General features: G+C 38.9%; 1 protein-coding gene across 3 annotated transcripts in view; it reads left to right on the forward strand.

Moving 5' to 3' along the window:
- Nucleotides 1–556: 556 nt before the first annotated feature.
- TBC1D22A (TBC1 domain family member 22A) overlaps nucleotides 557–14,360 on the forward strand; it is a 162,219-nt gene continuing 148,415 nt past the window's right edge. Inside the window, exons 1-2 of one of the 3 annotated variants that reach the window (XM_070755361.1) lie at nucleotides 557–689; nucleotides 8,312–8,368. Coding sequence is in view for 2 of the 3 variants with exons in the window: in XM_070755359.1 (XP_070611460.1) it covers nucleotides 1,716–1,777; nucleotides 8,312–8,368 (119 nt within the window). In the remaining variant the exon portion in view is untranslated. Of the gene's footprint in view, nucleotides 690–1,458; nucleotides 1,778–8,311; nucleotides 8,369–14,360 lie in introns of those variants that run through there. The other 2 variants (XM_070755359.1, XM_070755360.1) reach the window with 2 other exon arrangements.

Here is a 14,360-nt window from a genome sequence, read left to right on the forward strand (position 1 = left end):
CAATACTATTCCAGTGTTTCTTAAACCTTTCTCTCAGGAGCCCTTACTACTTTTAAAAAATAAGATTGATTCCAAAGGCGCTTTTGTTGGGTTATATTTATAAACCATTCATATTGAAAATTAAATTTGATGCATGTACTACAGGTAGCTCTTCAGTGCAAACTGACTGGAATTTCCATTGCTGAGTCACACCCAAATTTATCACAGTGTCAGGGGTGTTAAGTAATCACTGCAGTTCTTAAATGAATATGTGGTTTTTAAGCAAATCTACCATCCCACAATTTTGCTTGTCAGAAGCCAGCTGGGAAAGTTGCAAATGGCAATTGCATGACCCTGGGACTATAACTGTCCTGAATATTGTACATGTCAGTTGCCAAGCACCCTCATATTGATCACATGATGATGGGGATACCATGATGGTCTTAAGTACTAGGACTGTTGTCACTTTGTCCAGTGCCATTGTAATTTCAAAGGGTTGCTAAAAGAATATGGGTGTGGCTTGGTGGGCGTGGCAGGGAAAGGATACTGTAAAATCTCCATTTCCTCCCGATCACCTGGGACTCAGGAGGCAGAGAATAGATGGAGGAAGGACCAGTCAGAGGTGGTATTTACCCGTTCTCTGAACTACTCAAAATTTCCGCTACCTGTTCTCCAGAACTGATCAGAACCTGCTGAAACCCACCTCTGTTGTAAGTAAGGAACTACCTATTCAGCTACCATTTCTCATGGTGGCTCATGGGATTTTAATATTGCATTATTCTTCTGCACAGGCTGCCTTTGGAGGATCCAAGGAAGATATTGGGGGACTCTCAGGGTGCACAGGACCATATTTTAAGAAATACTATACTCTTGCATTTTCTACTCTGTTTTAACCTGTTGCTTAACAGTCCTATTTTAATATTAGGAGCCCATGTATCCTAATCATGGTGTATCCTAATGTATCCCATGTATCCTAACCATGGTGTTTTAATATTACTGCATCCACTTAGCAATGCTAGCCTTTAAGGATTCTTTTACTACCTCGTAGGTTTTATTGTCAGGATTGAAATTACTGTAGTTCTTAAATTGCTCTTACTTTTTATTGATATGTCCCAAAGAAAGATTTTTATGCTGCCTAGGCTTAGAAATGTCATGAACCAAGGCGATGTGAGATTAATCTTTATTTAAATACAGCCTTCTCTGTTTAATGTTTTGACGTCAGGCAGGTTTACAATGCCACTAATCACCGGGCGGCGGTGATACGTCTTGCCGGTGTTATGTTTGTTCTTCTGCAAAGCCAGCACTTCTGTCAAAACGCTTTATACGGGGGCGGGGAAAGAATGGTAAAGCAGCCAATCGGCGACCGAGAAAGCCCTCCCTTCTGCCCAAAGCCTCCTAGGGAGACTCTTGTTGATTTTAAATCCCAACTCTCCTCCAATCGGTTTCACTGTTATTTATTGGGCTGCCTTCAACCCACACGGAAGTACGTTCACTTGTGATAGGGCGAAAGTGACAGCTGATGCTCGCAGCCAATAGGAACAGGGTTTGCTCCGGGGTATCAAGATGGCAGCGCGCAGGTCTCTGAGGAAAGGGAAAGGGGCCGGGATGGAGTGAGCCCCGAACCTTTCGGCCTCGGTTGGAGGGGAGATCGGGAGCCGCCGGTCGAAGTCCGGGCATCGGATCCTGTGCCCTTTCGCCGCTCCCGCTGCGGAGAAGGGCTATGAGGTGACGGGAAGATGGCGAGCGACGCGGGGAAGAAGCAGTTTTGGAAGCGGAATGCGTCTCGGGTGCCGGGCAGGTAAAGTTGCGGGGTTTCTAAGCGGAGCGTGTTATGTTGGCCGGGCTCTACGGGCTTCTCCCGGGATGAAAAGTAGATGGTCGTTTTCATTTCGAGCGGAGGCACGACGCTATCGCGTCTACTTTTTCATCTCCCCGTTTCACGAGTCATTCGGTTCCGCAGGCTATGAAGCGGTGGCTTTGGAAACGGATTGAGGGGGGGGGGAGTTGGCAAAAGACAGGGCTTGAGGGCGAGGGCGGCGGCGATTGTTCTTCGGCCCTGTCCCTACGAGGGTGTTGAGCTTGTTCGAAGAACTGTGCCGATGTTTTGCCGTGAGAAACGAGGACCTTGGCAGGGCGGTAGAGCAGCAACTAGCAAAGATGAGACTTTATGATGATGATCTTGGGCTGAACCGTCGCCTTTAAATCAAGAGTAAAGTATCACTTAAGTCAGGGGTCTCCAACCTTGGCAAATTTAAGACTTGTGGACTTTAACTCCCAGAATTCCTCAGCTGAAGAATTCTGGGAGTTGAAGTCCACAAGTCTTAAAGTTGTCAAGATTGGAGACCCCTGACTTAAATAACATTTAACACACCCATTCAGAGGCAAGGCATCTCTTAGTGTCAGTCTTGGAGCTGTTACCGTTTTCTGCTGATAGATACTCTGAAAGTATTGCCCAGAAATTAGATAAGTGTTTGGCCACTGTTGTGTTCTTCTCATGGTACAACTGTTAAGATAAAAACAGGAATGTAGAATGGAGGAATGCCGCAGTCACCAAGGAAGAAATGACTTAATGTCTTTGTTGGATTCCGTAGAGCAGTGTTTTTCAACCAGTGTGCCGTGGCACACTAGTGTGCCGCGAGACATGGTCAGGTGTGCCGCAAAGAAGGAAGCTCGGGTTCTGGTCTCACAACTTTTTGCTGAGAGAAAGAAAGAGTGAGAGAAAGAAAGAGAGAGAGAGAAAGCAAGAGAGAGAAAAGAGAGAGAAAGAAAGTGAGAGAGAGAAAGTAAGAGAGAGAGAGAGAGAAAGAGAGAGAGAGAAAGAAAAAGAAAGCAAGAGAGAGAGAGAGAAAAGGAGAGGAAGGGAGAGAGAGAGAGAAATGAGCAAAAAGGGGAGGAAAAAAGAGAAATGAGAAAATGATTGAGACAGAGAATGAGAGGAAAGAGAGAGAAACAAAAGAGAGAGAAGTGACTCTTGATTTAAAGCATATGATAAAAAGCACCCAAAAAATAAAAGAGAAAAAACCCAGCCCTCACCTGTTTTTTAGAAATGGTTCAAGAGTATGTACACACACACACACACATACAAGAGGGAGGAGACAGGGATGGAAAAAAGAGAGGAGAGTGTCTTAAAGTGTCGTTTTGTGTCCTTTTGGTTGGTGGTGTGCCCCAGGATTTTGTAAATGTAAAAAATGTGCCGCGGCTCAAAAAAGGTTGAAAATCACTGCCGTAGAGTATTGCTGAATTAGTAAAAGCAGTAGCATTTAGATTTCTATACCACTTCACAGTGCTTTACAGCTGTCTCTAAGCGGTTTACAGAGAATAAGCATATTGCCCCCAACAATCTGAGTTCTCATTTTACTGACCTTGGAGGGTTGGAAGACTGAGTCAACCTTGAACCTACTGAGATTTGATCTGTCAAACTGCTGGCAGCCGGTGATCAGCAGAAGTAAGCTTGCAGTACTGCACTGTAACCACTGCGCCACTGGGGCTCTAATTCCGAGGAAAGAGGGAGAGAAACTTTTTATTTTTTATTTTTTGAAACCTCAGAATGGAGTGCTTTGGGTTTTAATCTGAGTGGCCATAAGTATATATTGCATATCTGTGACCTGGCCCTCCTTTTTATGAGAAGGGAATGGAAAAATCTGTGCTTTGCGGGGGAACAACCCAATTCATAAATATCTCAAACAGAAAGCTGGCTCTTTAAATTTAGTTGGCAACAGTGATAGTATATAAGTTATGAGTTAGTTTATTGGTTTATTGATTGTTTGAAGTTACAGCAGCATTGAAATGTGACTTACAACTTTTTCACATAACTGCTGTAGCACACACACCCATCACGTGATCAAAATTTCAAATCCCGTGCAACTTCCCTTCTGACAAGCAGTGTCAACGGAGAAGGCAGAATCCCTTAATTGTGTTACTAACAATAGAGACCTTCACATTTCTGTAGTCTCTCAGGATTTGAGAGGGACACCTAACATTAGAGCCATCATTAAAAAGTACAACAAAGAATGTTCTTCCTGCGTCAACTCAGGAATCTCAGATTGTCCAAGAATCTGCTGAAAGAGTTGTACAAAGAAATTACTGAGTCTGTCATTTGTGTGTCTATAACTATAACCAGACAGGACGTGTACAATTTCAATGTATAGCTAGGTTGCAGAAAATGGAATGCAGGGTGGTTGCAGAAAAAAAAATTGCAACTACTCTGCTTTCCATTGAGGACCTGCATACTGCACAAGCCAGAAAGAGAGAAGAGAAAATATCTACAGACCCCTCACATCCTGGACATAAACTGTATCAACTTTTTCCTTCAAAATGCTGTTGTAGGGCATTGCATGCCAAAACAAGTTTCTTCCCTCATGCCATCACTCTGCTAAATACCTAACTTCCACAGCACTGTCTTATGCCTAACACTACCCATGTAATAGATTGTATTGATATTATATTTCTCATCTTTCCCATCTTCTCTTCTTTCTCACCTGTCATCTTTCCTACTGCTTTCTTGTATTGGTATATTATGATTTATCAATTGTTGTATCTTTTGATTTATTATTGTAGTTTATGATTTACTATACTTTGTTGTTTGTAGGTACAGTGACAGCTTATGCACTGGAGACAAATTCCTTGTGTGTCCAATCACACTTGGCTATTCAAGTCTTTCTTTTTCTATTATTTCTCTTTCTATTACTTTTATTTTTATTTTAATATTTCTATATTTAGTCTATTCACAGTTTCAGTGATTCACTTTACAACTGTGGCAAGAAAATTATAAGTGGGGCAAAATTCATTTAAAAAATGTCTTGCTTAGTAATGAAATTAAGGCAAATAAATTAGATAACTTTGGATACTATGTAGGATTTTTTGGGGTTGAAAAATCACATTATTTGTTGAATGTTGTCCCTGTAACTTTTCTGTTAAGGTGAAAAATCATACCCTCACATCCTTATCTATGATGGAAAAGCAATCATCAGAACCTATTGTTATTAAGACAGTTACTGTTTTCTTGCTGAAAGACTTTGGACTGGAATTGGAATGTAGGAGGCTTAGTTTTGTAGTGACTGCTTGGCTTTCTTGATTACTATGGAAGACTTTAAGCTAAAATGTAAAAATCAATATTGAAGAATACTTTGAATTGCTAGGAATAAATTTTCATTCAATGTTAGAAAGTCCTCTAGGAACATGAAAGGTCAGAATTTTTTTTAAAAAATTCTCCCATTTCAGAATTGGAGAAGTTCACCTGGAAAATGACAGGCTTTTTGGAAAATTACAAAATAAGGAATGGTGAATGGAGCAGAGTTAGGTAATGGCAACCTTTTGAATTTGATCCAGTCTTATTGCAAAAAGATCTAGAGGCCAGTATTAATTGATGAAATGCGGGAAGCATTGTTGTAAGATTGTGATGAAACTGAGCATTAAAAAGATTCTAAAGACAATTTGAGCAGAAGATTCTCTAGCCAAGAGAGATGGACACCAACTTACTCTTCATGTACAGGCAACACAAGGTGTTGATAACAGAAAAAAGTGTGATCCTGGGAGATCAAAATAGGAATTTACAAATCAAATAGCTGGGGTTTGAAGTAGCAGCTATTAGAAGCTTATTTGCTAGGACAAATATTAAATTATTCTTATTATAACTAAGCATTACATACAGTGGAAGATATAAATGTAGTTAAGTGATTGCAGTTTACTGTATTGTAAATTTATTAAGGAACACTGTCACATTTTTCATCGAAACAGGTATGTAGAGTACTGAAGGCAGTTTTGGGCCTATCTGTAGTACCAAAATTATAAAGTAGAGGGTTTAGTTTAATGGTGGTAATTAAAGTTTAAAAAAATATTAAGTTCTTCAGATCACTGGTAGTGATTGTATAATAGTAACAACAACATCAACAACAATAATTTATTAGATTTGTATGCCACCCCTCTCCGAGGACTCCTAAATCCTAACCTACAGTCTTACAGTTCTCAAACCCGGAAACATAATCGGTTAAGAAATTAATATGTATGCACAAGTGTTTCATAATTATACACATATCACAATATAATAATATAATATAATCCATATATATTCAAACTTGTCACAGTAGTTTGCAATACATAAGCAACTACTCTCAGAAAAACACTATAGCTGTTAAATCTTTGATAGGAAGAGATTTCAGTTGAGAAAAACATTTTTTCATAATAACTCAATATTTTAATATTTTGAGAGGAATAAGCTTTGCTGGAAATATGCATTTGGAAGAGCAAGAGATAATTGGATTACTATAAATCTGGATGATTTGCTTCGCGTGATTCTTTATTTTGGACAGGAAGAATGTTAAATCAGATAAAATATGATATTTCTAAATACTGTATTATCATAGTAAATTGAGATAAAGGTTTGGGATGAAGAATGGACTTGGATGTGGATGATAAACTTGTTTTTAGTATGATACCTTCCAGAGTGGTTGAATCTCCTCCATTAAATGATGATTAGACCTGCCAGAATAACTTCAGCAACTTTGTTGCACCTGAAACAGGATGGATTTGAGTTAAATCAACTCAGTTTAAATTATGATTTAAATTATTTGCTAGTTTTACTAGTGATTTAAATCACTAGTAAAAAGGCTTTATTTAAATCATAATTTTTAAAGAGCAATTGTCATCTCTGTCTTGCAACAGCTCCTCCTCTGACCCGCTGTTGACTCATTGACAGTCTCAATATTGCAGAATATACAGCCTCATGCTACATAATTAAGCTCCATTCTATTTTATTTATTATTTTTGTCAAGTACGTATTGGTAGTATACAAAGATGTAATAATCTTTATATACATATATATACACACAAATTCCTTGTGTGTCCAATCACACTTGGCCAATAAAATTCTATTCTATTCTATTCTACATGATACTAGTGAGAGGGCGAGAGACATTAGGACAGGGGATGGAAGGCACGCTGGTGCACTTATGCATGCCCCTTATTGACTTCTTAGGAATCGGGTGAGGTCAACAATGGATAGTCTAAAGGTAAGGTTTTTGGGGTTAAGTGATGATACTTCAGAATCAGGTAGTGAGTTCCATGCATTAACTACTCGGTTACTAAAACCGAGTTTGGAGCCGTTTGTATCTGTTATGTGCTCCTGTATTTTTGTGGTTGAAGCTGAAGTAGTTGTTGACAGGAAGGATATAGCAGATGATTTTATGGTTTCATAAATGATGATTTCATGCTGAATAAACTAAATTATTATGTATCTTAAATAGAAAACTATCTTTAGGTAGATTTTTACTCCAAAAGCATTTTATTAAAATAAATTTGATTAAAAAAAAATCCAATTTAAATTTTAAAAATTCAATTTAAATTTTAAAAAATCATCTATTTTTATCCATCCTGGGCTTGAAAGCATTTTAATAAATATGAGGTTCATCAAACTTCTTTTGCCTACTTTGCTATAATAAATGAATAAAATGTTAACTATCTATCTGACATTTAGTTTTTTAAAAATGTAGATGCAAATAGAGTAAGACTGATATAAAAGAATGACATTTCATGGGCTCCGACTAACCTTCCGACTCCCATGTTCAGTAATACAACCAGATCTTTAAGGCTTTCCAAAGGTTGTGGCCAGCCTAATGTTAGCCTTTTGTATGTACAGTGGTACCTCTACTTAAGAACTTAATTCATTCTGTGACCAGGTTCTTAAGTAGAAAAGTTTGTAAGTAGGAGCAATTTTTCCCATAGGAATCAATGTAAAAGTAAATAATGCGTGCAAATCCATTATGAAAGAAATAAAAACTCGGAATTTTGGTGGGAGGAGGAGAACGAGGAAGAGGAGGAGGACAGTTGCTGCTGAAGGAAGAAGGTGAGGGGAGGGGAATCAAAAAAATCCAAAACTTTAAGGCTTAAAAAAAAAAAGAGGGACTCTGAGGCGGCGAGGAACAGCATGCCCCTCCCATACACCAAAAGGCTCCTCTGGCAGCCCAGAAAAGCCCGAGATGGCCAGGATTAAAGGGGGAATGGCAGGAAACTGTCCGGGCCTTCGTGCTGCCCTCCCCAGGCATTGAATTATGGGTGCGGGCACTTGCGCATGTGTGATAACGCACATGCACGTTCTTCTGGCACCCAAGGGAAAAAAAGTTTGCCATCACTGACCAATACAATCTCCATAGTTTGAAAGTTATTAGGATCCTTTCATGTGTGCTTTAATTGGTATAATTATGAACTCCATATTATGTAACCTGCTATAGAAAGTTATTATTGAATATGCCACATTCACATTTTTGGGACTTACTTCCATGTATTAGAGACTTGCTGCAATTGAATTGAATGTTATTTCTCTTGTTTTTCTTTTTAGTATTCAACATGTATATGGAGCTCAGCATCCTCCCTTTGACCCACTGTTGCATGGAAAGTAAGTTTTTTTCCCCCTTTATTTTTGTGAAAATCTTACTGCCTAATGATAATGATAATGATCACAATCACAATCATAATCACAATCATAATTTATTAGACTTGTATGCCGCCCTTCTCCTAAGACTCGGGGCAGCTCACAACAACAAACTTGAGTAAATGTTTTAGTCCTAGTCCTATTCAGCTTCTTTCTGGCATAAGTGCTATCATGAATACAAGATAGACATATTTAATATCTACATGAAACCGCTGGGTGAGATCATCCAAGGACATGGGGCGAGGTATCATCAATATGCAGATGATACCCAGCTTTACATCTCCACCCCTTGTCCAGTCAGCGAAGCAGTGGAAGTGATGTGCCGGTGCTTGGAGGCTGTTGGGGTCTGGATGGGTGTCAACAGACTCAAACTCAACCCGGATAAGACAGAGTGGCTGTGGGTTTTGCCTCCCAAGGACAATTCCATCTGTCCTTCCATTACCCTGGGGGGGGAATCATTAACCCCCTCAGAGAGGGTTCGCAACTTGGGCGTCCACCTCGATCCACAGCTCACATTAGAGAAACATCTTTCAGCTGTGGCAAGGGGGGCGTTTGCCCAGGTTCGCCTGGTGCACCAGTTGTGGCCCTATTTGGACCGGGAGTCACTGCTCACAGTCACTCATGCCCTCATCACCTCGAGGCTCGACTACTGTAATGCTCTCTACATGGGGCTACCTTTGAAAAGTGTTCGGAAACTTCAGATCGTGCAGAATGCAGCTGCGAGAGCAATCATGGGCTTCTCTAAATATGCCCATGTCACACCAACACTCCGCAGTCTGCATTGGTTGCTGATCAGTTTCTGGTCACAATTCAAAGTGTTGGTTATGACCTATAAAGCCCTTCATGGCACCGGACCAGATTATCTCCGGGACCGCCTTCTGCCACATGAATCCCAGCGACCAGTCAGGTCCCACAGAATGGGTCTTCTCCAGGTCCCGTCAACTAAACAATGTCGCTTGGCGGGACCCAGGGGAAGAGCCTTCTCTGTGGCGGCCCTGGCCCTCTGGAACCAACTCCCCCCAGAGATTAGAATTGCCCCCACCCTCCTTGCCTTTCGTAAACTACTTAAAACCCACCTCTGCCGCCAGGCATGGGGGAATTAAGATTTCTTCTCCCCCTAGGCCGTTACAATGGTATGCATGGTATGTTTGTATGTGTGTTTGGTTTTGTATATTAAGGGGTTTTAATTTGCTTTTAGTATTGGATTATTATTGTATATTGTCTATTGTTTTCGGAGAGGGGCGGCATATAAATCCAATAAAACTTGAAACTTGAAACATAAGTGCTCTCATGAATACAAGATAATACCATTTTGGCTAGGTTAGCTTATTGAATGAATATTTAATGCCATGCATTTTAATGAAATAAGTAATAATTTAGTGTTAAAAACTTAGTGATACAAATAGCCTGATCAACTGAGTCATATTAACATTTTCAATTATAATGTTTAAACAGAATGCAGTATCATCATAATGTTTATAAATGACATTTATTATCTGTTGTATTACTGTACTATAGCTTAAAATGAACTGTAACACGCAATTTTAACATTGTGTTTTTAAATTCTTTTTATATAAACTGGTGAAATTAATTAATGGATTATGTAATATATTATCAATACACTATTAAAATCATAACCGTAACTTTTAATTGGACGAGACAATGCATTATAGAGCAAAAGTTTTTTTTTAAAATCAAGATACTTCATATGGGTTAACTTACATACAGAATGCATCCGGAATCTAGGACTGATGATTTTTGTGGAACTGAAATTTGGCTAATTTTATAAAATATTTTATAACATAAACATTATCATGAAATGATACATGACATAATACAAAATGTCATAAGATGTTTCTTGTGCTGTTGTTTGACTATGCTATGTAGTTCAACATGGGCTATTTTGAAGGCAGATACATCACTGAATGTACCTCAACCTTTCCAGTAACGATAGTACATCAGAAACTCTGTTATTATTGAAGGCATTGAGGAATCGGGCAAGGAAATATGTTTGAAAGAATGCCCAAAAAGTTATGGGTTGTCTAGTTTAAGTTAAGACTCTGCTCTGCTGCTTGCAGTGCTCTGAATAGTTATTTGCTTCTACCTTTGTTTTTGTGAAACTGTAACTAGATTACTATTACCGTGAATTCTCTGTTTCATTTGATTGCACAAAGATAACAGAAAACTTGAAAGGAATAGGTTTTATGTACCAACATGTGACTTATTCACCATAAACACTTAGCCAAGAATCCTGGATTGTAGTTGTATGTCAATATTGCTAATTTCTTTATGTAAAATGAAAGCTTTGTGATTAACTTTACTGATACTAATGTTGTATACTTTGGCTATTTCTAGATAGGAAATCCTACTTTCTTACAAACAGTAATTTGATGTTATATATGAACTATAAACTGATTCACTTTTTTTTGTACTGTATTTGTATTTGTATTCATTAGATTTGTATGCCGCCCCTCTCTGAAGACTTGGGGCAGTTCACAACAATAAAAAAGACAATGTAAACAAATATAATATTAAAAATAATCTAAAAAACCCCAAGTTAAAGAACCAATCATACATACAAGCATACCATGTATAAATTCTATAAGCCTAGGAGGAAGGGAAAATTTCAATTCCCCCATGCCTGACGACAGAGGTGGGTTTTAAGGAGCTTGCGAAAGGCAAGGAGGGTGGGGGCAACTCTGATATCTGGGGGGAGCTGGTTCCAGAGGGCCGGGGCCGCCACAGAGAAGGCTCTTCTCCTGGGTCCCGCCAAACGACATTGTTTAATCGATGGGACCCGGAGAAGGCCAACTCTGTGGGACCTAACCGGTCGCTGGGATTCGTGCGGCAGAAGGCGGTCCCGGAGATATTCTGGTCCGATGCCATGAAGGGCTTTATAGGTCATAACCTTTTATTACCGCAGTGGTTTTATCTTTTTATTGTGAAAAATTGGGAAAGTATGTAGAGCATTGTCTCTTTCTTTTTCGTCACAGTAAATATTATGGAATCATTTCAAAATACGCAAGCTTTGTAGGACCTTGGAATGGCAATCTTACAGATTTACACCGCTCTATATGAGGGATGCACATTCATTCACTGACTTTACTTCTTGTGAAGAGAAGCTGATCTGTTTTCTTCTAGTGAAATTTACTGTGGACATCAGAATGCATTCTGCTCATATGAAAAAGTCTTGTAAGACATCATGTCAGGTTGAGTAATTATGAATAGAGTTCACTCTAATTCATAGATCAGAATAGTAAACAAAGGTTCCTTACTGTGACAACAGAGAGAAGCTGTAGGCCCCTAGTCATTCAGCTATCTCAGTTATAATAGATTTTTCAACAGTGCTTGCAGTTCCAAGGAGTATTGTTTAGAGTCTCAAGACTGGCATTTCACAGTTTATGGCTTGTTTCTTCAGCACTGATGGTAAACATTTATAAAACCAAACTAAATATTAATTGTCCTTTAAGTGTCTACAGAAGTTTTAGACTTATGTCTATTTTGATGCCTAATTTATTTTCATATAACCCATAATTTTCTATCTCGAGTTTACGGAGAGGGGCGGCATACAAATCTAATAAATAATAATAATAATAATAATAATAATAATAATAATAATAATAATAATCTCATAAAACCAAAGCTATTCCCATAATACTGGTGTTGCATAGTTAGACAAAGCCCCAGTTAGCATGTGGACAGTCATGAACCACTTAGAAATTCCACAGATGCAAACACATATATTTACAATTACACTAAATCAAGGTTAAAGTCCCTTTTACCACCCTGTAATCCCTTAATTTGGGTAGAGTCGGGATGACTGGATGGAACTGAGCATTTACTGGCTGGGTGCCCTTTCTGATGCCATGTGGAGTTTGCAGCAAATATTTTATTTGCATCATAGGAGAGAAATGTTTGTCACTATTTTATTGAACACTCAACCTGCTGAATGGGAGGCAAGGTATTTTCAGCACTAAGCCACTTCACCACTCACCACTAAGTCGAAGTTGAGTACCTAAAAATAAAATAATAAACCAATAGTATATTGAAAATTAAAAATGGTAGATTACTTTCCTGAAATCTATACATATTTAAAGCCTGAACAAATATGAAAAGGCAAAAATCCAAGCTATTGTTGCATGATGCATTTAATATATATAATAACATGGCTAAGCTACGTTATAATCATTACAGATAATTATGGAATTGCTTGCTGTCTCTTGCATAACTGTGTTCTTGCTTTTTGACATGTAATTAATGACACTGTGTTCTTGCTTTTGACATGTAATTAGTACCTGGGTTTGCATGCTCCAATAACTGGCAGTATGTTGGGCAAGGCATTGACTTGCTTTATGCATACCGGTAAAACTCTTATTACAGTGGTACCTCTACTTACGAACTTAATTCGTTCTGTGACCAGGTTCTTAAGTAGAAAAGTTTGTAAGAAGAAGTAATTTTTCCCATAGGAATCAATGTAAAAGCAAATAATGTGTGGGGAAACCACAGGGAGGGTGGAGGCCCTGTTTCCTCCCAGGAGATTCCTAGAGAAGCCCCATGGAGGCTTCTCCCTGCCTTTTCTGGTTACAGTTTCGGAGGCTTGGGTTTGTAAGTGGAAAATGGTTCTTGAGAAGAGGCAAAAAAAAAATCTTGAACACTCAGTTCTTATCTAGAAGAGTTCGCAAGTAGAGGCGTTCTTAGGTAGAGGTACCACTGTATTTGCAAATAGCAATGCTCAAGCAATGCACAAAAAAGGGCAACAAGTATGATCAAGGAAATGGAGCACCTCCCTTATGAAACCAGGTTGCAACGCCTTGGTCTCTTCAGAACAACTATTTGAACTATTTTCAGATGGATGGATGGATGGATGGATGGATGGATGGATGGATGGATGGATGGATAGGTAGATGGATAGGTAGATGGATAGGTAGATGGATAGGTAGATGGATAGGTAGATGGATAGGTAGATGGATAGGTAGACAAAGAAATGATAGAGATAGATAGTAACTTATGCATAGCAATTATTATATTTCAAATGTTTTTTGAAAACACACGTCTTCTTATTTCAGATGTTTTCACATTGTGTTTTTTAATTTACATCTCATGTCTGTGAAATACAGCATTATTGGGACAATCTAAGTCTGTGATATAATCTGTTTGTGATACCGTTTGTGATACAGTATTTTCAATTACCATGACAGAGAAGTTTAGTTTGTACAATGATTATTCATGTGAAACATAAGCAAAGAGTATGGAGACCATGTGTTATTGGGGAGAACTTTTTGCTGTAGTGTTAGCACTTGTACAAAATTGCTGCTTACAATTGGTAATTGAGAACTGTCTCTTTTTCTTTTTGCTTGTTTTATTTTAACAATTATATCTGAGTAAATGAAACATGGAAATTCTGGACAGTCATTTGTCCAGAAGGATCTCTTTGCTTGTGCAAGGGGGTTGGACTAGATGACCTCCTAGATCCTTTGCAACTCTGTTATTCGATTAACACTTTATTCAAAGTGTTGGTAATGACCTTTAAAGCCCTACATGGCATTGGACCAGAATACCTCCGGAACCGCCTTCTACCGCATGAATCCCAGTGGCCAATAAGGTCCCACAGAGTTGGCCTTCTCCGGGTCCCGTCGACCAAACAATGTTGTTTGGCGGGCCCCAGGGGAAGAGCCTTCTCTGTGGCGGCCCCGGCCCTCTGGAACCAACTCCCCCCGGAGATTAGAACTGCCCCCACTCTCCCTGTCTTTTGTAAACTACTCAAGACTCACTTATACCGCCAGGCATGGGGGAACTAAGACATCTCCCCATGTTTGATGTGTATGTGCTCTATGGTTTTTAATTGCTGAGGTTTTTATATTTTTTATTATTAGATTTGTTCCATTGTTATACTGTTTTTATTACTGTTGTGAGCCGCCCCGAGTCTTCGGAGAGGGGCGGCATACAAATCTAATAA

This window comes from Erythrolamprus reginae, chromosome 6, assembly GCF_031021105.1.
Source record: "Erythrolamprus reginae isolate rEryReg1 chromosome 6, rEryReg1.hap1, whole genome shotgun sequence".
Lineage (NCBI taxonomy): Eukaryota > Metazoa > Chordata > Lepidosauria > Squamata > Dipsadidae > Erythrolamprus > Erythrolamprus reginae.